We start from the raw sequence: 24,132 nt of genomic DNA, 5'->3' as shown, positions 1-24,132 counted from the left end.
ATATCAAAATTTAGAAAAACAAAAACAAAAAGAAACCTTCCTCCTTTTACCAGCATCACTCAGCCATACCTGTAATTATTATTTTTTATTTCAACCTAACATATAGTATTCAGTAGAAAAAAAGGAGGTCTCTGCTTAAATCCTAATCCATTAATCTAGTTGACTTGGCCAGTTCTCCACATCCATACTAGTTTAATAAGAAGCACTAACCCTAAGACACTGATAGAAAAAGAATGTATCACACAGTAGTCCTTCATCTATTTAATCAGCAAACATTGAATCTTTTTTTTGTGCTAGGCACTGCATGCAGAGGATAAGACATAGTTTCTACCTTAGGTTAAAACATTAAAAGTAGAGATGTATGGGAAAATCGGGAGGGGAAAAGGAATGCAGTCTGAGACATGTTAAAATACAACTTTGGTCAAGAAACTATAAACTACAAAGTAATTTTCAGGAAACTCTGGAGAGTGAGGATTGGGAAATTTCATAGAGAAGTGCTCTTCAGTAGAGAAGAGACCAAGAGGAGTCAGAAAAAAAAGGAATATTCAGGCAGAAGGAACATGTAAACAAAGTCACCTAGGGATAATATCTATGATGTCTTTAGTAAATGGCCCATGATTTAGTGAGGTTGGTATTGCAAAAGGAACATTGAAGAGATGACAGAATAGCTTACTGGGAGATGCAGTTTAGAAAGCAGTTTGGATCATATATTAAGGGATATAGTTGTATATGAAGCTAATAAGTTTGTTCTTTGTACAGAACATAGCTTTGAAGCTTTTTAAGGCTTTGAAGCGAAACAATTGAACTTTGATTTTTTCTAGAGTGATGACTTTTTGATTTGGGGCAAGACATATTTAATGGGAAGAGACTGGAGGTAAGGATACTTGTTAAGTGGTTTTAAACACAGTGATGATTTCCAGTGTATGTATTCCAGCCTGCAGACTCAGTTCAAGATTTGCTTTATAAAGAGGTATCTCAAGAGTTTTAGATTTTTAATTCATAAATTCTCAATTTTGTTTTTAATAGTGGATTCTTATTTTTTGAAATATAGCCAATGAAATATATTAAGAAGGAGTCCAAACAATTAACAGAATGAATCATAGAGTAGAACCTTATATAGTTGAAGATAGGGTTTGAATGAGTTATAATAAACTGTTACTTATTGTCTTGGATTATAATTTTTCTCCTATTTACTAGTAGCAGCAGCTACAGCTCTTACTTGCTGATGTGATCTCTACCCTCATGCATAGCAACATTACACATTGTGGCTCTAGTGAAATGAAAAAAAAGAAAAAAGCTTGATTCAAAAGTAACATACTCAAAATAATTATGAGCAAAACCTTGTTAAATTATACCTAAGAGAGCTAAAACCTACTTCTTCATATGATTTAGCTTTCATGAAAATGTAGGTTTTCATAGAACATTTTTTTATAAAAAGCCTAAAATACTCAAGTAGGAGCTACAGTTTCTAAGGTCTTCTATGAAACAGATTCCAAAGCTATCAAAGTTAAGGAGCTATGAAAACCTCTGCAACCTCCATAATTGCTTTTAGAAACAGATGCAATATGTATGTATTTAGGAAGTGATATAAAATTCTCAGTAATATTAATAAATTCTACCAACTTGAATTTCTTATATCATATGCTTTCTTGTGAAATTAGAGTGTTAGGTACTGAACCCTCTTTTCATTCATTTGTGTTTTTGATGATGCAAGTTTTGTATTGTAGACGGTTGCTCTTGAAATTCTGTCTTGATGAATGATTGCATTAGCGTTGTCAATTGCACAGATTTCTTTATTGAGATTAGCAGGAAGCTTCAGTTGTCTCATTGAAGGAGACTCTTCACTGATAACCTGCATAGGCCTCAAATGAACCTAGTTACTTCATTGTGTAGAAGTACTTGGATAGAAGAGAGTTTCTCTCCTTGCATCTGGATGTAAGGGTGAAAGTTAAGCATATTTGTTTAAAATGATGGAAAAAGAACTTATTGTATCCTTTGTTTTATGCCTTAAACAATTAAAAATTGATGATTCCAAAAGTGAAATGATTCTATTGAATGTATTAAGATTTGTATAAGAAGAAACTTACACATTATGTTAAAATGCAAGTGATATGTGAAAGGTTTAAAATATTTCATAGCAGGTACTGGTATTTAATATGGCAGAATATTCAGATTGTTTAAATGCCTTCATGATTATTGAATATATCCATGTGGGCACATCTTCCATCTTATATAGTCACATGTTTCATGTGTTCTTATAATGAAAAAATTCAAGTATATTCAGTTATTATTTTGTTAATTAAATTCAGGTGTTTAATTTGTAAATTTTTCTAGTGGATTTGGTATTAAAGTACTTTTAGAGATGTAATTATTATTATTTTATATGGTTGTATATTATCTTTAGCTCCTTTATATGCAGAATCTTATTTGAAGATTAATAGGATCATAGAGGAAATTTCCACTTATCCTGAAATCATGGAACATAGCCATGAGTCTGGAAATAAATGGAAAGTGCTTCTGACTGAAAAGCAGATGTCACACAGAGTCTGTAGTTTTATGTACTTGAAAATAAATATCCATCCTCAAACCATTTACTTAAAATAAAGGTGCAGATTAAGGCCCACTTGATTCATAGGCAACCATGGAATACGACAGCTGGCAAAGGAAGTATAAGTGGACAGGGTCTTCTGCTTACTTTTGAGTTGTTCATTACAGTAGTTTGTTGATATTCAGTGGCGAACAAATGGACCCAGGCACTCCGGTAAGCCCTTAGAGTAAGATTCTAGAGAATATAATCTAGTCTGACACAATGTAAAAACTGCTTTGCAGATTGATGGCATTAGGGGTAATTAAGAAGAGGAAGAATGTATAATTTTAATAGCTTCTGTTGAAAACATCTCTTATAAAAATAATATTTGCATTTAAACGAGGTAATCTTAAGTTCTTAAAGAGATTCACTAATGGACTAATTTGCTTTCCCTAACTTAGACAACATTAATTTAGGTTATCAAAGAACAAAAATGAGATCAGTAATTTTCACCTCTACAAACTAAGTAAAAATGTTTGCTTCGGTTTCTTTTTAATATTTAAAAGAAGTACATAAAGAATATTGGCACTATATTTTAGTTATTCTTCCAAATCCTAGTAGCAAAAGTAGTGAAATGAAGCCAAGTGTTTTTGACAATGTGCTTGTCTGTGTTTGATTCCAGTAGCCATTCTCAAAATATTAAACTGCATTTATCATTTCTTCAACAAATATATATATCAATTGTCAGTTGCATTAGAATATGTGCATCACATCTAAAAGAGATGGCACAGGATTCTAAATGCTAGAACCTGAAAGAAGAGATGGCCTAGTCCAACCCACTCTTTTTTTTTTTTTGTGGTGCCAGGGATCAAACCAGAGTCTCCTGCATGGTAGACAATCCCTTAACCACAGAGTTAAAATTCTCAATCCTCAATCCATCCTCTTGATAAGAAAATGGAAGTCCATAAAGGGAAATAACATCTGAAATCATATAACAACCTAGATACGAACCCAATTCTCTTGTCAAAGAGGTAATATAATCTATTCAGAAACATATAATATTTTTTTCATAAAATGGAAGGAGAAAACACATTTTAATGAGTATATTTCAATTAAGTTAGGAAATGTGCTACTTCCTACCTATTTGCATGGTCTCTTCACAGGAATTGAATTCTGTGAAAGAAAGAACTTTTGTGGCACTGAAGGGGAAGCCAAGAGAGGTCCTGTGAAAAGATGTTATAGCAAAACTGTTTTTGCTTTGTCTATGATTATTTGTATTTATATAAGGAGAAAGGAAGTATTATTATTATCATCATTATTATAAGTACTAGAGAAAAATCTTTAGGAATATTCTGGTGCTTTGGAGGAAAATGCAGCCTGGCAATTAGACAAGTTTGGCTTCTGTTTCTTTATACTCTATGCTTGTGGTTTTCAATGTTGATTAATGTTAATAGTTTATAATTATTTTCTAGACCTTGAGTTCCCTGGGATCATCACAGAGCTAAGCATCTAGGGCAAGTAAATTGGTCTGAGGCAATGAGGGTGGCAGGCATCTTTAGTGAGATGATCTGGTGCCTGTGCATTTGGCTTTGGAGACGAATGAGAAATCTTGGCATTTAAAAATGTTCAATGTGCACTGTGGTACTCCATGATGAAATGACCATATTTTCCATTAAAGTCAGGAAAATTATAAATAATCACAACTCAGTAATTTCAAACTATAGTAATTCATGTAAAGTTTGATAATAGTAACAGTCACCACTAACTTATTCTCCTGATAAGTATTTATTGAACACTTAAAATGTTCTTTTAAGTTCATACAAAGTAAAGCACTTTATCTGTAAGATCTCATTTGGCAATTATATTGTTATTTACTGATAAGGAAAGTAGGTCCACTTAATTTGGGCTGCACACAAAAAGCTCACTAATTTATTTTTTTCCTAGATAAAGATTCAGATACCTTTTTCTTTTTTAAAAAATTTATTTCTATGTCCTGGCATCAGGTAGAGCCAGATTGTCATTCTCCAAATAAAGAAGTTGGGGAGGGGTATCACTCTGGAATCTGTTTAACAGAAAAAGCCATGTGTTATTCTTCTCATGGCTATGACCAAAATACTTGACAGAAACAACTTAGAGAATTAAAGGTTTATTTTGATCTCACAGTTTCAGAGATTCTGTCCAAGGTCACAGGATACTGGACTGAGATGAGATGGAACATCATGGTGGAAGGACATGGCATAGGAAAACTGCTCGCCTCATGGCAACTAGGAAGGAGAGAGGTAGGGAGGGAGGAAGGTGGGGGGGGGGGGAGAGAGAGAGAGAGAGAGAGAGAGAGAGAGAGAGAGAAAATGAATAAAGGAGAGGGGAAAGTTTGAGGGAGAGGAGAGAGGAAACACACAAGCATGAGGAGCCAGGGACAAGATATAATTCACCAAGAATACACCCACAGTGAGCTAGTTTCTCCAGCCATGCCCCACCTGGCTATAGTTGACACCTAGTCTATTCAAATCATTAATCTATCATGTGGATTAATCTACTGATGAAATTGGAAACTCTCATAATCACTTCTGACATTTTTGCATTGTCTAACACATGAATATTTGGGGGGACACTGCTAGATCTAAACCATAACAAGCCAACTGTAGGTAAAAAATGTGGCATGCATATATATTTGTAGTAAGAATATATTCTTCTAGATATTTAACTGTAAATTACCTGTACTAAAAGGACACAATAAAGAAATTCATGAGATCAGGGAATCATGTCTGTCTCATCCAACATTGCATTTCAGTGCTCTATAAATATTCATTGAATTAATGAATAATCCATTCCTCTGGATCATTCATTTTCATTTTAGCCATGGGCCTCAATCTCCTTTCCCTGCTGCAGTTAATACATTTAAGGCTTGGGTTGTGGCTTAGTGGTAGAGCACTTGCCTAGCATGAGGCACTGGGTTCTATCCCCAGCACCACATAAAAAAAGCTAAATAAACAAAGTAAAGGTATTGTGTCTATCTACAACTAAAAGTATTTTTAGGAAAATACATTTAAATTTAATTATTTCTCTTCTCTTTGCTCAATTATAAATCTAGAACTAATGAAGAGATACATACTCTGAAAGCTACCAACAAGAATTCAAGAGAGAGAATTCTATCATTAATCAGCAAGGTTGATATTAGAAGTCATTTAGATAAATATAAATGTATATTTTAGTGTGGCATCAAAGAGTCAGTTACTGTTTTGAAAGAATGAATCTCTTCACACAGTGGTACTTTTTTCTTATCTATTCATGTTTATATCACTTGGTTCATTTTATACATCAGGTAATCTAAAGACTTTCTGGGGCAGTTTTTCAAAAGAGGTTTAAAAGAAACTTCTAGTCATAGAAAATTGTAGCCTCTTGCCCTGATTGTCAGGTCATCATTTTTACTTATTTATGCAAATCAGTGATCATGTACTTTCATATATTATGAACATAATAATGACTCTGCCTGTAGAGTTAATATTTTGCATGTGTATATTTCATCTGCTTTGAAAGGACTTTCCAAATGTTTCATTTAGTTTATTGGTACAGTTGATTGAATGTGATGGTAAACATATACTACTCTTTGTCTTCCAGTGAACTGTTTCAGTATCCTTGGTTATAGATTACTGACAGAATATTATGATTACAGTAGAGTTGCAAATGTCCAAGTCCTAAATAATAGCTATAGGTAACCCCATGGGGGAAGATTCCTAATAATTTTCTAAGTTTTCTGTGTCAGTGGCAGGTTTCATGCATATACTCAGCTATTAAAGCATTAGAGTTTCTTTCATTTACTAATCATTAACAACTTTAGTTCTGATTGCCCATGGAGTTGCAAGCTGTTAAAATGATCGTTTGCCTCTTACTAATTTTGAAATCCAAAGCTGTTTCTTCCTTTGATGCAGTGCAGGTCATTATCAAGAACACATCATAACTCAAGAGCATACATTTGTAAAATAAATGGGGGTAAAGGAAGGGTAATACTTTTAAATACTGAAAGTTCAGGTTTTAAAGAATTCAACACAGAGGGGTTTGTTTGTTTTCAATAGAAAGAATGTTTTTATAATTTAATATTTATAAATGATTTGTAAATAGTGCAAAGAGGCAAGAAACTATAAGTTCTGTTTCATTGCTAAAAATTTAGTTGAAATTCAACCAGAATTAAATAATGTAGAATTATCATGTTAATAGAATATTTAAAAACTTAGAGAAAAAATCATTTATACTGAACCTTTTAAAAACCCTGAACTTATAGTGCCCTATGTATAGTAAATGCTCAATAAATATTTGTTAAATTCATTAAAAGTATGTTAAGATTAACTGATGGCATGATAAAATGAAAAGTTATCTTAATCATTCATTCATTCTCCATTTAAAGATATTTATCATGTATTTCAAATTTAGTTCATGGGGGAAATAGAAAACTGATGAAATTTTTTTTTGAAAATTGGCTCTTCTCTAATGTTAATGGGTATATTTCTACAACATTGGTCTGAAGGACTCCTTACTGGGCCAAGAGGCTCCTATGGACTAGGACCGTGCATGATGCCTAGAAAACATCTCAGAAGCATATAATACCAGTTGCTAAGCCTCATTCTCAAAGATTTTATTAGGTATGTCTTGAGTGAGCCTCAATATTTGAATTTTTGTATTTGAATTTTTTAGGTATTTTACATATTTAATTTATAGGTATAGGTATTTGTTTAGCCTATTGTTAATGTGGTTGTTTTTGACTCCTTGTTAAACTCCCTTCTCTTCTGGGAAGACCCAAACCTCTGAGATGACGGTAGGAGATAGAATGTTTTTCTTAAATATGGAATCAGGCAGATGAACATCCAGCCCCTTGCTGCCCAATGTTTCTGGTTTCTGGGGATTTCTTGCAAGCACTAATCCAGTGTCAAGCAGTAAACTTTGAATGTGCCACTGTGTGATTCATTACTTAACAAAGAGGAAAAGCAAAAGTTAACATTACCTAGAAGCTCTTCCATACTTTCAGGCTCACACTAATGCACCCCCCCCCACCCCCCCGCCCTTGCTGGTGCCATTCTTCATAGAGCTCTTTGAACTCTGTCCCTGGAGTCTAGCATGAGTCACAATATAAGTTTCCGGTTTACAGCACTTCCACCAAGGAAATACCCATACAGTATTATCTGTGCCTGTCTTTCAATCTAATATTCATCTTTCTATCCTTATTCTTATGGTTATAATAAAAGCACTCATTTCCCAGCTCTGACTGTATTTTCTCTGTGTTTCCCTTCATCCCCACTATGTAAGAGCTTTTCTAAAGTACCGACCTGTACATTTTCTCCTGGATTTGTCAATTTATCTCCTTCTTTCCTTGTAAGCTGGCCTTGATGCATTTGCCATCTCCCACTTAATATAGTAGACCTCTAATTAGTGCTTCCCACTCAATCTTATTAAACATCATCATACATCAATTGTGATTCATTGTGATTTTGACTGCATATTAAAAATACAGTATTTCCTACTCATAGACACTTACACTGTGTTTGATACAATGATAATGCTGTCTTCTTAAAGAAGAAGGTAATTTTGCTTGTAGGTTATAGGCTTGCTAAGCACTGTGTGTAGGTAGATTGTGGCATAGCATCTGTCCTCAGAAAACTTATTCTAAGAGGAGTATATGACATTTTTTCCCCACTTGTCCTTGGTTTCATGTCTTTAATACTAGTTGCTATATATGGCAAAGGAACATTATAAAGCACAGCTGGGCAGAGTATCATGATTACTTTATAAACTCACATCTAAACTTAGTAAGTTAAAGTCTATAGGAAATATTTTTTTTTTTCCTCTTCTCCGGCGTAAATGATTCAGATTCCTTTAACTACTTTGGTTAAACTCTGTGAATTCCAAACTCCACTAACTTAAATTAAGAAACATAAACAGTTTTCAGATATATTGTTAGTGATATAAAATTTCATAGTTGAAAAAAAAAGAGCTAAAATCAAATTAAAAAATAAATGAGAATAAGAAACTTCCCTAAATGAAATAAGGATATAATCATTCAAGTCTGCTAGAACAGAATGATTAAGTAACTGCTCCCCTACACAAGTACACAAAGTACTTGCCTCACAAAGGGTTAGGGTTAGGGTTAGTGTTAAGAAGAAAAAATGCAGAAAAAACATTAGATTTTTCATAAATGACACTTCTAACACATCTTCCATTGTCTTTGGTATGGTCCTGAATGGGAAAAAAAAAACAACAAAACTTTCCAGAAGATTTTTCTATTCAATAAAAGAGTAGGTTTAAATGTCTGGCATAACTTCTTTATGTAAATTTAAAAAAATACACAGTGAATCTCACCATTATGTATATCCACAAGAAATTACTTAAAAGAAATAACTATGGGTAAAATGACAGAAATATCAATAGAGGAAAGGGAGCAAATGGTGGGGAGAGAGAAAGGGAAGGAGAGGTACTGCATTCCTAAGTTAGAACAAGATATATTCCATGCTTGTGGAATTATGTCAAAATGGATTTTACTGTCATGTATAACTAAAAGAACCAATAAATAAAAGAGTATATTTTTTATATATTTATATTAGAAAGTACCAACTAATATTTTGTTGTTGAGGAGGTCATCACTAAAGTTATAACCATAGAATGAGATGAGTTGTACCATTTTCACCTGGCTCATCCTTTGACTTATCTTTGCTTTCCATAGTTGTTTGTCAGCTACTGTAACATAAAAAATAAATGTCAATATCACTATGAGAAACTTTGAAATTTTCATGAAAGTTTCATTTTTCTAAGTTATAATTGATAACATGCAAGTCTGAATCATTTCCTAAGTAGCCTGAGCATTATTTGTGCGATGTTTCACCAGATCCATTCATTTCATACCTGTTGTCAGAGTACAGACATCTCTAAGTATATAGTAATCACAAGTTAGGGGCACTGATATTTACAATAACTTCACACTATTGATGTAGTTGAATTTTGGTTTAAACAAGGGTTAAGTAGGTGGTGAGAATATCTAGTTCTTATGTTTATAAACACAGTTGAAAATAGCAATAAAGGAAGTACAAACATGATAATGGGAATGAAGCTATTTCTAGGTGATAAGTTTATTGTAGATTATTTAAAAATTCTTTTCTCTCATTTCTAAAATGAAGAAAAATACTTACAATCTGAGAAAAGAAGAAATTAGAGCTGCCGCTTACTTATTTTATGTACACTTGTCCTAGAAGACTTGCCTGAGATGTTTCATATATGATTTTTCTCTTCTAAAAAGTTTTTTTTCTTTTTCTGCTTGCTGCTGATGTACATTTTTTTCTATTTTAGCAATATGAAAAGTACATAAGGTCATATAAATAAGATCTAAAGATAAATACACTGCTGTAGCTGACTTTTTTCTTCTTTTATTTTGGTAAACTAGGTTTGTAGATGTATTATTGCATGTATTTTGCTGCAAAAGGATGCACATAGTCTTTGTATTTGCAAATGTGGATAAGAGTCTAGAGAAATGAATGTGTTGAGATGCATATGAGATTTTAGGAAATATGAAAACAATATGATGAGATTTATAGACTGATTATATTTATAAATACTTATAACTTGAAAGCCACTCATCAACATTTTTTAGGTCCCAGTAGGCTCCTAGATCTTAGTTCAAATTCAAGTTCCAGTGTATTAAAAATGTTTCTAACTTGATCCATTGGCCTCTAAAAGTTTTCAAAATATGTACTAATACCAGAAGCCTGGACATCTGCTGCTGCCATCCATAGAAATACCTCATAATTCTTTCATTCTTATGTAAATTTCTGGATTTTCAAACATGGTTCCTTTTCCTGTTATTCTTTCCCCTTTGTTCTTTTCACTATTGGGGAAAAAATGCCTACATCCTAACTTTATGAAATTGTTAAGGGAAAAAAAATCCTACAACTATCATGAGACATTAAAGAAGACAAATTACAACTGAATGCCTTGGAGTTCGGGATAGTACAAAAAAGTAAGGAATAATTTTTTTTTTTCCATCTAATATTTTTAGGTACAAGCCTATGCAGAAAGTGGATGGGGTTGCAGATGGTTTCACAGGAAGTGGTCAACAGACAGGCACATCTGTTGAGCAAACTGTAATTGCCCAAAGTCAACATCATCAACAGTTTTTAGGTATGTTAAGGTGTACTGCCTATTAGTTGCTCTTGGGATTTTGAAGAGAACAATAAGTCTTTTCTCACAGTACAATGTCCGTTACAGATGTTAATTACATAGAAAGATTGTTTTGGTGTTGAAACTATGTACATCATATAGTTCTAGTTCATCTCTACTTTCCCACTTGAACTTTATTTTTAAAAGTCTTGAGCAAAGTAGGACTTTGAAATGCATAATCCATTAAAGGCTATAAAAGTATTTTCCAGAATTTATATTAATTGTCTTATGTTATTAAAATTATGCTTTGTTTACTTGCAGTAGTTATTTCAAGGACCAAAAAGAATTCTCTTTTTCTGTGTACAAAGTTGTATTTGCAGACAGTATTAGATTAGAAGAAAATTGTATTAAACTTTAAAAAAGTAATTTATTCTTTTACATTGATCCTAGTACTTTCTATTTTTGTAATTTTTAGATAGTATCTATGTTTCTTGTTATTGAAAGAATTAGGAAGTAGAACTACAACATTTTACATATTACTGCCATAGCCTAAGAGCAAAAGTAGCAGTTAAATTTAATGCAGAATTCTTCTGGAAATGAGCATGCATAGTGTTCATACAACATATCAACTTGCATAGATGCAGTCAGAGAGTGTGTGTGCCTATGTGTGTGTATATATGTATCCATATGCACTTTCCAACAAAGACAACTGGAAGAGATTCTCAAATTGGAATAATTACTGAAGTTGGAAATATGGCAGTATTTCCCAAATTAAAGTCCTCAGATATAGTCTTGTGGACCCTTGAGCTTTCAATTAATTTCAAATAATGTCAAAAAATAATGAAATCATGTCCTGAATTTTGCCTAAAAGCTAAAACTAAATACAGTTCTGCAGTTTTACTTGCCACATTTATATTTGAGTTTATGATAAAGCAAGCACCAAAGTGTATTTACGATAATTGTCCAGAGCTAATGAAAAAAAAAAACACAAAAAGAACAGAAAGAGACTATGTAAATTATGCCTTACTCTCAACTGAAGGCTAAATCATGCCCCTATTCTCTTTGTGGAGGCAAGTTTCACAGTCATTTGAATGCAGAAGAATAATGGGCGAAGTACCAATCATGTAATATATGTTGGAATAGGCCTATCAAATGCAAAAAGTCCTGTACTACAACAGCCGATCCCATGTTGATGTTACAAGAGGTAATTTAGTTATAGGACAATAGTATCATCCATTACATCAAATTAATGTTGTTAAATTTAACTTTATTTTTATGGTTTTCTTTGTATTTCATAACTCTCTTGGCTTCTGATTATATTATCTGAACATAATAAATTTAAGGCTACGTTTATTTTTGTGCAGTTAAGTAGCATGATAATGAAAATAACTAAATTTGGTACCAGCAAGCTTGAGATATTTTCTTTTAATAGAGGCCTGGGCTGTAGGATTTCTGATATAACTGGAGTGAAAATTTGATTTCTAAAAATTCCTAAGTGTGTACCCTCTATTCTTATATTTTGTGCTGATCATGTTGTTAAGTTTTGCTTGCAAAATATTAATTTGAAAAGTCCTTGTTCTTTGGCCCTCTGACCTAATTTTTTTTTTCTTTTTAGTCTTCTGAAATTTTTCCTCATTAATCTGTAATTGACACTATCCACAGTAGCTTTTTTCTGTTATGTTGTCATGGTAACAGATGCATCTCGAGCACTTCCAGAGTTTGGAGAAGTTGAAATCTCTTCTCTGCCAGATGGTACTACCTTTGAGGATATCAAGTCACTGCAGAGTCTTTATCGAGAGCACTGTGAGGTAAGTCTTTTCAAACGTGGTATGAACATGCGCTAAGTTTTGCCAGAAACTTTGTTAAAGCAAAATAATCAAGCTTTTTCCTAGAGTACACATGAAGTTAGTACTAATTCTTTTGAGCATTTCTTTGAGCACTAATAAATTCATTTTTCTTCTTTCTTGTCTCAGAGTGGAGAGGTGAGGAATGCAGGAAAGTGAGAGTACATTTTATTCTCCATTTCTTAAGCCTATCCTAATCTGAATCCTTTGATGCAGCAATTCCACTTCTAGGTATTTATCCTACAAAAATACTTACATATGGGTGACAAGACAAGTGTACAGGGAATTTGTTGCATTATTCTTTTTAATTTAAAAGGTTGGCTATATCTAATAGGGAACTAGATAAAAATCTGGTACTGTACAGCCAGAGAACAGACAACTCTAAATATACTAAAATGGAACAAGTGCCAGGATTTAATGTTAAAGGAAAAATCATAGTGTAAAACTATATGTAGCATATTTTCTTTTAAGTTCTTTCTCCAGAAAGACAAGAGAATGTTAATAGTGATTGTCTTTATAAAGGAAACCAAGTGACTGGGAATCAGAAGACTGATTTTTTTAGTGTGTCCTTTATCCTTTTGAATTTGACACCATGGTGTATTTCTATTAAAAATGATTTCTAGAAATGTTCAATAAAGCACTTCAGGTTTTCCTTCGAGGGAGCATGAGGCTCTAATTTTGTTTCATTTTTTGTGGCCAATTAAGTTTCTCTTGGTGTTTTTGATCCCTGTTCCTATTGTCCTTCCCACATGATGTAGTCTAGAAGGTGAGCTCTCTCCATGCCAGCATATTAATAAATCTGCAGCTCACCTGGTAGGGAAGGCATCATGGATTACAGAGTTTTCTTAAGTGCTTCTTCTTTTGAAAGAGGATTCTATTTAGAATTTAAATAGCTGTATTCCAAGGATATTTGTTATTTGCTTAAAAGTTGAAGATTATCCATTGAATATCTGGGATAGTCCTCCTGACTGCTGACAATGCAATATGCAGTAAGAAGTTTCAGCTTATAACACTCACAGATTTTTTTTCCCACTCCAGAAATAAGAATTGCTTGGGTGAATCGAAGTATTCGTCAAGGATGCTAAGTTATTGACAACCAGGGTGAATTCTCTCCTTATTAGCAGAGTATGTGCCAGAAATGTTCTTCAGTATTCCCTACCAGTTCCCAACATTTCTTTGCATGATGAAAGCTACTTAGTGTCATTTACCTTTGACTGTTGTGCTTTCGCCAAGATGAGAAAATTTCTGGATTATCCTTATATACATGGGGAAAAATTCTTTCTACAGCTGTCATCAAATTCAATGAAAGTTTGTGTACAATTTTTTCTAAACAAGTTTTTGTTTCTCTGTGCTCAAATGAACCCTGCTTTAAGCAACCAGGCTGTAAAAATATAGTTTGAATTTTTAAAAAAAGTTTCTCATATTTATTCAGAATGTAAGTTTGAGCATAAATATACAGTAAGATTATTTACTTCCTAAAGAATTGCAGTATGATTATTCTAAGTAAGAGACTCCTCCAATAAGGTGAAAATATGTTTTGGATTATAAAGCTTTCATGAACATACCAATTGTCAGGAATAAATGTACTCTGCATGAAGAGATAGGACATGTATAATAATTAATCTGTGTGGGAAATGATGGCCCATAAAATAATCCCTATTCATTTCAAAGTCACAAGTGTCTGTGCCACTTTTCATAGGGTGGGTGGTGTACATAGAAAAGAAATACTCTAATTATTTTTCCTCTCAGACTTTTACATTTTTGAAATACAGCTCCCTAAATCTCATGTCCAATCCTGTAAATAATCCTTTGCCCTAAGGCAGTGGAATATGAATTATTTTAATTTATATCTTAAAGTGGGTGGACAAATAATAAAATGTTTTATTCATTTGTAAAACTGCCTCAAATGAGGTTGATGTTGATGTCCTTTTCAAAAGAGTTATTTGAGATTATTTAATTCAAGGATATATTGAATACAAGATGCATTGAACCCCTTTATTTTGCCTTACTTTATTGCACATTTCCTACAGTTTGTATTTTTAAAGAAAGACTAATAATCCTACTTTGCTTATTATTTGGAATTCTCATAATTTGTTTATCAAAGATTTCATAAATGTCACTAGTTTTGTTATATAAGGAGCAAGTACAATTTTCTACACAATTTTCTCCAGCTATATGTTTTTCTTTTAACATATACATAGATAGTGTTCTTACAACAGTCTCATAGTAGAGGTATGTAAAATATAATAGCTGCTTCACACTTAGAGATATCTCTTGGTATGCCTAAACTGCATTTTTGGAAAGCAACTATAATAATTTGCTTTTGGAGAAAGTTTTTATTTTTGTTTGGGCTAAGGGACATCTGTATGTCCTTTATTTTTAGGGCTTGTTTTAATTTTTACTAACTTTTTTTTTTTTTTTTTTTTTTGAGATGTGGTCTTGCTATTTCTCAGAATGGTCTTGAACTTGCAATTCTCCTTTCTCAGCCTGCTTAGTAATTGGGAATACAGACAAATGCTACCACTCCCTGCTCAAAGCTCAGTTTTATATTTTTGAATGTTGCTGAGGAATGTATTGACTTCATTTTCACTGTCCAACTAACTACTTGCAGCATTCCCTACTCATTCCCAAAAGAGTAACTCTAAACAGATTTTTTTTTTTTAATATTTGAGTTAGTCTTAGGTTTTTAAGTCAGCTATTCTGTGTATCATGTATAGGGCTATCTCTACATAAATAGCACAATTCTATAATTATTAAATTATAGAATATAAATTATTGTTCTTTTTGCCCAAAATATTCAGACAGACTCTACTTGGCCCATTTTCTCTGCCTTCCGTGAATTTTGAAGATCTTGATGGGGCTCTTTTACGTATTCTGGTTCTCAATTTTTGATGACTCCACATTATACATGCATATAAGTTACCTCTGTCTTTAAAGGCTCAAAATATTCACAGAATCGTGTGTCTTTTCATAAATAAGTGTCCTTTTGGCTTCATATCTGACAACTAATTTATAAATTAATTGTAATGGTAGAGTGAGATTAAATCTGGTCATCATCAAAGTTAATAGAAAAAGTAATATATTTTAGCATCATTTAATAAAAAGCACGAAGAAAATAAAGAAAAGGAAAATTCCTTGATGCATCTGGAAAATGGTTCTAAAAACTAAAATTAAGGAGAAAATGAAGGTGAGGACCCTGGGGATAAAATGGGGTTAGTCTTAAAGCTGCTCTCTACAAGGAAGTGTGCAGAGATGGGTTAGATTCTTTGATGTTAAAGGGAAAGCATTGTGTGACCAAAGGAGGGTGCTTCTTGTATCCTTTTCTACCCAGTTAGGTGCCATCCTCTGAAGGCCTGATGACTGTATACTTTGTTAAAGCTTCTCTCGGGCTAGGAACATCCTGGTCAGTGGCCTTAGAAGGGTTAATTCAACCCTAACTCCATTTTCCATAGAGAAGCACCTCTGCACTCTTGTGCCCCATTTGCCCAAAGAGGACTAATGTGAATTGATCACTTGCTATACTGTTCCTGGTCTGAGAATAGATAGAGGCAGAAGGAAGCAGCAGGTAAGGGAACAAAAGAAAAATAAGGAAGAAAATGGAGAAAAGAAAAACAAGCATAAAAATGGAGAAGAAAAGAAAGGTGAAAGCGAGGCTAGGATATGATGCCATTATAGAAGGAATACAAGTTATCCTGCTTAATTTTACAAGAGTTATTTTTTCCTTTTATTTTCTAGTTAATCACTTTGTTTCCTTTACTTCCATTGGTAAAATTTAGTTCACTTTCACTATTTGTTAACTTATGAACCCAATGAGATATTTACCATATAAAGTCTCATTAGGCTCTTTCACCCACCCGGTAAGTAATACTGTGAGGTAATACTGATACCATTTTGTTTTATAGGCAATATTGGATGTTGTTGTGAATCTTCAATTTAGCTTGATAGAAAAATTGTGGCAAACATTCTGGCGCTATTCTCCCTCTACTCCAACTGATGGCACTACTATTACCGAATCAAGGTCAGAATCAATATGCTTTTCCAATTCATTTTCATGACTGAGTAGGTGTTACAGCTAATGAATTAGAGATATGTATACCAGTTGTGAACCTTACTGATAAAATAAAGTGAATAGATTAATGTTTTGGCCATCCTAGAAATAAACCACAAACTGCTCTCTTGAGGTTTCAGTGTGTGTGTATATATATATATATATTTATACACACACACATATAGCTCCCATTTTTATTGATATGGGGACTATAGTAGAGCTATTTCATCCTCATGAAATTGCTATCATATCTGCCTTTCAGACCATCAGAAAATTTTAATGTGTATAGGCAGCTCTGGGGGAATATTTTTATATATATATATATATAAATATAAATCCAGCCATATGGCACCAGTACAGTGGTGGTATAGTTCTAACCTCAGTAATATTTGATAAACTATTTTTAAAGTCCATTTTCTTTTTTATCCTCATTTGCCATCTATTCATTTGCTACATTTATTCACACCAGCAATCTGAGTGAAATAGAAAGTCGACTACCGAAAGCAAAGCTGATAACTCTGTGCAAACATGAGTCTATTCTGAAATGGATGTGTAACTGTGACCATGGGATGTACCAGGCTTTGGTGGAGATTCTCATCCCCGACGTCCTTAGACCTATTCCTAGTAAGTTAAATGCAGACAACTACGGATGCTTTTGTTCTGATACATTCCACCCAGGAAGTTTGGGGAAGTGACATTGCAATCTGGAATGATCCTAATTTTTATTTAAATTTGTCAAATAGAAAACATGCAACAGAGAATATTGCATGAAAGCAGCCTAGAGCAAAACTGTAGTAAAAGGGGAAAATGATCTGTTTTCCAATCTTTAACTTTATTTTTGATTAAAAAAGCCAACCTAGAGATGTGCCAGCCCCTATAAACTAATTGTAAGAACACTCCCATTTCAGGCGACCATGAAAAATTATTTTACTCAAGGACAAGTTCCCCTTCATATAGCAAAAAATTTCCAAAATCTGTAATTGCAGATCAGTCCCTTCTATAGTTACCTTTGATGTGAAATGAATTTATCTTGGTCTTCAGTGAAGTTTAATTTCTTTAAAAAAGCATTTTCTTTGTCACCTACATCATGTTAAGAACTATAGACTTGGTTCCTATTAACAATAATGGTTAACTGGTATTTTAAGAGAAAAATCTATGTAACTACACAAGCATTGTATTTCCACTATAAAGCAAGTAGTAATTACATAGATAGCTTAGATTACCTTTTTAAATGATGGTGCTTTTTAAACTGCCTTGTTACAAACAAAGCTATTTTCTCCAATGATTAGTAAAAATGCTATTACAGATACTGATAGAAGCAGTTGAAACTATTTTTTGCCTGCATCAGTATAAGCATATAATGGTGATCCTTTACTTTTAAAGAAATGGTACGGTTTCCACTATTCCCTGACATTAATAAAGTAAAAGCATTCTTTTGGCTTGTGAAATTGGCGATTAAGTATGCACTTCAAGTACACTGTTCACAGATGATTTTTGTTAATTTTTTTAAGAAAGCATATAAATGTAGTAGAAGAAAAGGGAAAGATGTTATATGTTTATACTTCTCCCCCTAAATATGACAGACAACAAAAAGAGGTATGAATTCCCCACCACCTTAAAGTAGATGCTTAGATATATTTACATATAATATCAATGAACACCCTTATAAATTTATGAAGTAATAAGTGAAAACAAAAGAAATCCACTGACATCGTCCCCAATTTTTATAAATTGCCAATGTGTTTCTTATTATCTGCACCAAGCTTCCTGACTAAAGAGTGATGAAAAGTGATATTGTCATGAAAAAATTTCACTATGTAAATTCTTTACTGGTTTATGCTCCAGAATCTGATTCCCTTGTTTCTCTCCTGCTCCCTGTGCTCTGGGTGATTATCTCTAGAGATGTTTAAGAGAAGCTGCATAGGGTAGCGCATTAGCCTATAATATCTTACTGCTAATATACACTTTTCCTCATGAAATACAAGAAGACATGGTAGTGAGTGCTTTCTTTTTTGAGGCAAATCAACATCAATATTCATTAAATTGTTTTGAAATATTTTGTTTCTGTACTAGCATCATAAGACTTTGTGACCTTAACAGTGCTCTAATTTAAGTCATGTATCAATTTTAGTTGACTTTTTTAAGTCTTAGAATTTTAAGTACACAATACAATTGTCCTTTGTCTTGCAAATTTTCATTTGAAAAACAGTTTATTCTGTATTTGGTCTCTACACTTAGCAGAAAACTGAATAACTTCTCTGAAATTATGAAATGTATTTCATGTACCATCCTACCAAATTTAATTCCCGTTCTGCAATGAGGCTTAACAAAATTAAACTTCAAACACAATTTAAATATCTGTCTTCTAATTGTATGAATTTGAATACTAACCTTGAGTAGGTTGAGACAAGTTAGTTTTGGAATAAATTTTAAATTTCAAGCCATATATTCATTTGTAAGTCTTGAAAAGTTGTTGGAATCAGTCTATACAATTTTGATCTTACGTGAATCCCTATACAGCAAGCAAACTTAATTTTATATTTAAAAAATTGTATTTTCCTGGCTACTAGTACTTCACTCTACCATTTTCTGTCCAGATGGGATTTCTTTTTTTAACCCAAAAAATAAAAAGTCTGCATATCACACTAATTTAAAGTCAGCTTGAAGCTACTGTATTCTAAAATACATTTATCTGAAAATGAAAAAAATAAGTATAAAATATTGTATAAGAACTCAACTGGCCATACTTAAATGTGCTATTATGAATATAATTAAAGGCGACCTAGAATGTCATTTAGTACAAAAACAGTAAAACCTTAAAATTATTTAAAATACATGGGCTGGGGTTGTGTCTCAGAGGTAGAGAGCTCACCTGGTATGCATGATGCACTGGGTTTGATCCTCAGTATCACATAAAAATAAAATAAAGGTATTGTGTTCACCTACAACTAAAAAATAAAATTTAAAAACTTATTTAAAATACAGAGTACATATTTTTATTTTATTATCTTCTTCACATAAAGTTTGTATAGATAAAATAAGGCCCATATAAATTTTTTAAAATAATATATAGAGAGTCTCATATTTTTAGATTAAATAAATATTAAATATTAATAGTAGGAAACATGGAAAATGCAAATTGCCAAATTGAATCATGAACAAAATTTTACTGAGTTTCAAAAGGTTGTTAAGGTTTTTTCACTCTCTTTCATTTCCATTCATGCCTGCACTCCATGGTTCTAGTACATAGCACAACAGAAAGATATTTTTCTTTCTTTTTTCTTTTTTTGGCTAATGTGGGAAACTTTTGAGATTTCAAAAGATCAGTTCTCAAGAAATTTCTGATTCAGAGTTTCCAATTCTCATGGTTAAAAGTCCACACTTCTTGAGTGTTTTCCTAATCAAAATTTAGGTCATTTCAGTCTCTTCTGTCATTTGACCATTAAATAGATCTTTTTAAAATACTTAGTTGTTTTTTTTTATTGGAATAGAAAACTTTATATCCTTTGCAAATAATTTAAGTGAGTCAAAATATTTTTAAAATCTATTTTTACAAAGGTAATAGAGCACAGAAAGAAAAATCAAATAATTTAATCCTATCATTGATGTTATATTCTTGGGAGCAGTTGGCCAAAAATGTAACTTCTTAATTTCTAATAGTAGACTATAATATTTTTATATCTACCATATAGTAGGAAACATGCAGAAATTAATTTTATGTTCTGAGTTCTTGAAGCATTTATTCATTAAATATCTAAAACTGCTCCCCATAGTGTGGAGCTAAGGGCACAGAGGAGGTAAAAGTACTACTGGCTGAATGACTTGTTGAGCAATTTCAGTAAGCACATTCCTTTTTATAAAATAGTCAGTTATCAGTGATGAATGAAGAAGCTTCTGATCATTTTATTACCACCATAAAAGTTTCTGTCACTTAGACCTATCCCAATTTCAGGTTTTAACAAATATTTGAAAAATATTGAATGAACTTATTGGTTTAGGTGACAGTTTTATCACACTGAGGTCTACTTACCAAATGAAGTAGAAAATAGTTATCCAAAAATTTTGAGTCAATTTTAATTTTTACCTTACTTTTCAACAAGTGAAAGATAAATACTATTATTCATAGATTCTAGTGTAAATAGATGTATAGAAAAAAAGAGAAAAAGAAAAAGGTGTGCACTTTGTTTCTTTTTAACTAAAGAAATGAAAATAGATTAAGAACTCAAAAATAATTAAAATGAAGAATTTATAAAGAAAATAGCCTTTGAGTACAAAACTAGTAATGAAAAAAGTGTTTTATCTAAGAGAGAAAATACCATAAATATATTCACAACTGGTATATGTTGCTGTAAGCAAAAACGTTTGAATGCTTTCATTTCCCAAAAAAGTATCTTAAGTATTGGGAACAAAATAGCTTAAAAGAAATTAAATAGCCCAAAATATAATTCTTGGATACTGTGAGAATTTCACAATAAGGTTAAAATTTCCTCAATGAGGACAATATAAATTCTATTTTATGTTATATTAGATATTATATACTTGTGTTTTCCCTTATTCCAGCATAAAGACTAACAGTCTTCGGTATCTTTTTCATTTTGCCTTTATTTTCATTTAGGTGCCTTGACCCAAGCCATTCGAAATTTTGCAAAAAGCCTTGAAGGTTGGCTTTCCAATGCCATGAACAATATTCCACAGAGAATGATACAAACCAAGGTACACTTTGTATCTGCTTTTTCTTTTGTCTTTAGAGAAAGTTCTCTTTAAGTGAAGAGTTATAATTCATTTGGTATATATCAGGAATATATAATATTAAACATAGCTTAAGATATGAATATTCTAGTCTAAAGATATTTTACTAGAGATATTTCACACTGCTTGCATTATGAATTTTCATCTCCAGGTAATCTTCTACTGGTCCTATTAGTTTAGGTTAACCTGTAAATATATCACCATATAAAGACTGGACTGATTCTGTACTTTATTTTAGATACCATAAATCCCATTTGCAGCTTTTAGTCCATTGTTATATTCATTATCAGATTTCAATAATATATCTAGTCTTTCAGTTTAGAGACAAAGTTGATAGGCTGAAGTTCGTATAACAGACACGTCTTTTGGGGAACAGAGGTAGTTTCTAGTTCTTTCTACTTTGGTTTAAGGTTTTCAATAAAGCTTTCTATCTCTCTCAGGCCTGGTAGCACACACCTATAATCCCAGCAGCTTGGGAGGCTGAGGCAGGAGGATTACAACTTCAAAGCCAGCCTTAATGATTTAGCGAGGCCCTGAGCAACTATGGAGACCTGTCTCTAGAGAAAATACATTTACAAAAGGCTGGAGATGTGACTCAGTGGGAAAACACCCCTGAATTCAATCTCCATTGTCAAAAATAAAAAATAAAAAAGCTTTCCATCTAGAAGGCAACATTTTATTTATGTGTCCACTAATATTTCATTTATTGCTCTACAGCTATGCTGATCATACAGTAGAGTTAGTTACATTTATTTGTTTACATTTGAATTTTAAATTAAAGTTAAGTGAAATTAAAAACTTAGTTTGATAGTCACACTAACTATATTTCAGGTGCTCAATAACCCCATGTGGCTAGTGGCTACCATATCTGGAGCATTTCCATCATGGCAGAAAATTCTCTTCAAGCCACATGGAAATGAAAGGTGCTATTTGATTATGACAGAAGAATTCTTTCCAACTTGCATAATAAGTCATATATATAACAGTACCTCAAAAGGTGAAAGTACTTCATCCCCCAGTGTCATCAGAATGAATGTAGTAGCAATCTTGCTGCAACACTGTCCATCTCATTAACCTCCAAGGTTGATTTAGATGATTTTCCATGGTGGAAGGTACCCTCTGTCCTTCCACTGTCACTGATAGGCAGTCTTTTTTTAGCTGTGCTCTGTTCTATCAATGAAGATAATTTACCCTGAAGAAGCAGCTTTCCAATGACTCTGTCAGTGGGGATCAAAATGCCTGGGTTTATTGGAGTTTATGGAATTTCTTTGCAACCTTGAGTGAGCTACTTACCCTCTTTAAATCATAATGTGTGTCTAATAAGATAGTTATAACAGTTGAACAAGGTAATATATATGAGTCACTTTAACCCAGTGCCTGACATATAAAATGTACTCAATATAAAATACAAAAACATAAAAAAAGAAGACGACTCTTCTTTGAGTATATTTGGGTACCACTGCAAGTTTCTTACAGTCCTAAAATATCTCACAATCAAGATAGAGCATTCTTTGTCCTGTGAACATCATGTCACTCAGCCAATTGACTTTATAGCTTGTTCCTTATATGTCCATAAACAATGAAATACCATATCTTCCTGTATATTTTAGTTTTTAACATATTTTAAAGGTAATCATTAGATCTACTGTATGTGCAACAAATCTCCATGAAATCATGAGAATTAGTTATCCAGACTGCTTTTTCTTTCTTTTTTTTTTCTGCATTATCTTTGATGTCTTTCAAAATAAACTGATTTATTCAAGTTTCAGCAAGAACAATGGTATATCTATCTAAAGTGGGGAATTATTGAGAATTTAGAAGTTTATTTTCAAACATATGAGAGAAGTTGAGAAAACTAAGGAGGAATGGTTAAGCATTCCAAGATAGCAGTCGTGGAAAGTATTACTAAGGTCTGAGAGAGTAAGAAGTGAGAGCCATGGCATTAGAAAATCCCCTCCTTCCCACAGGACCATAGTAGCCTTAGAAAAGGAAAGCAGGTTTTGTCCAAGCAGGAAGAAAGCAAAGATTGTGGGAATAAATACTCTGACCACTCTTCAATCATCCAGTCTCCTAACAGTGCTTCCAACTGGAAGCTAGAGGGCAAAGGACAAGGTTAATTTAGTCCATGTAGGTCTGCTTCTCTGGGCACAGAGCAGGATGGAGAGGAATGGAAAGCAAATTTTGAGGGGCAAATGGAAATTTCCTGGATAACCCTTTTAAAGAAATTCAAATTCTGAAAGAGTTGTTTTTGCTTGTCTTTGATGAATTTCTTAACTAATAAAAAATTATGAGTTCCCTTATTTTGCCTTAAAAGCATCCAAGTTGTTATAATAAAGGCCATAAGAGTGAATCTGATTGTTAGAATTCTGAAAAGTATTTTTTAATCCAATTTTAAAAATTGGACTCTCTGGTTGAGTTTTCCAAATTAAAAATATATATATATGTTTTTACCTGCCTATTTTTAATTGGCTGTCCAAAAAAAAAAATGTGAAAAAAGAAATGAAAACCAACTTTTTTTCTACTTCCATAGACAAAATCATTTCTTGCTGTGGATGAGTAAGTTACTTGCAAGATTGGTTTAATTAATGCTATGGAAGAGTGTGGGAGTTTGTTTTAGTCTTGACCTCAACATTCTCAAAAGGAAAATAATTCTTGGTTTAAGAGATTTAAATGCTATAATTTACAAGTAAACTCTCTCACCAAATGAATGGGAACTAAGTGTCAAAGGGAAACATTTAATTTTGGCAAGGGAAAAAAGATTTGACGATTGCAGTGGTTTCTTCTTTTACTGAAGGAAAAAAATATTCTCAACTGACTGGGGTTTCTTT

General features: G+C 32.6%; 1 protein-coding gene across 2 annotated transcripts in view; it reads left to right on the top strand.

Moving 5' to 3' along the window:
- Positions 1-24,132, top strand: part of Rfx3 (regulatory factor X3) — a 301,278-nt gene that overhangs the window by 230,751 nt on the left and 46,395 nt on the right. For both annotated transcript variants that reach the window (XM_071600604.1, XM_071600605.1), the window contains 5 exons: positions 10,563-10,684; positions 12,359-12,471; positions 16,410-16,525; positions 17,025-17,179; positions 21,171-21,268. In XM_071600604.1, the coding sequence (XP_071456705.1) occupies positions 10,563-10,684; positions 12,359-12,471; positions 16,410-16,525; positions 17,025-17,179; positions 21,171-21,268 (604 nt within the window). The remainder of the gene's footprint in view (positions 1-10,562; positions 10,685-12,358; positions 12,472-16,409; positions 16,526-17,024; positions 17,180-21,170; positions 21,269-24,132) is intronic.

This window comes from Marmota flaviventris, chromosome 13 (genome assembly GCF_047511675.1).
Source record: "Marmota flaviventris isolate mMarFla1 chromosome 13, mMarFla1.hap1, whole genome shotgun sequence".
Lineage (NCBI taxonomy): Eukaryota > Metazoa > Chordata > Mammalia > Rodentia > Sciuridae > Marmota > Marmota flaviventris.
Note: the sequence above shows the minus strand (reverse complement) of the source record. Positions and strands in the feature narration are given on the sequence as shown.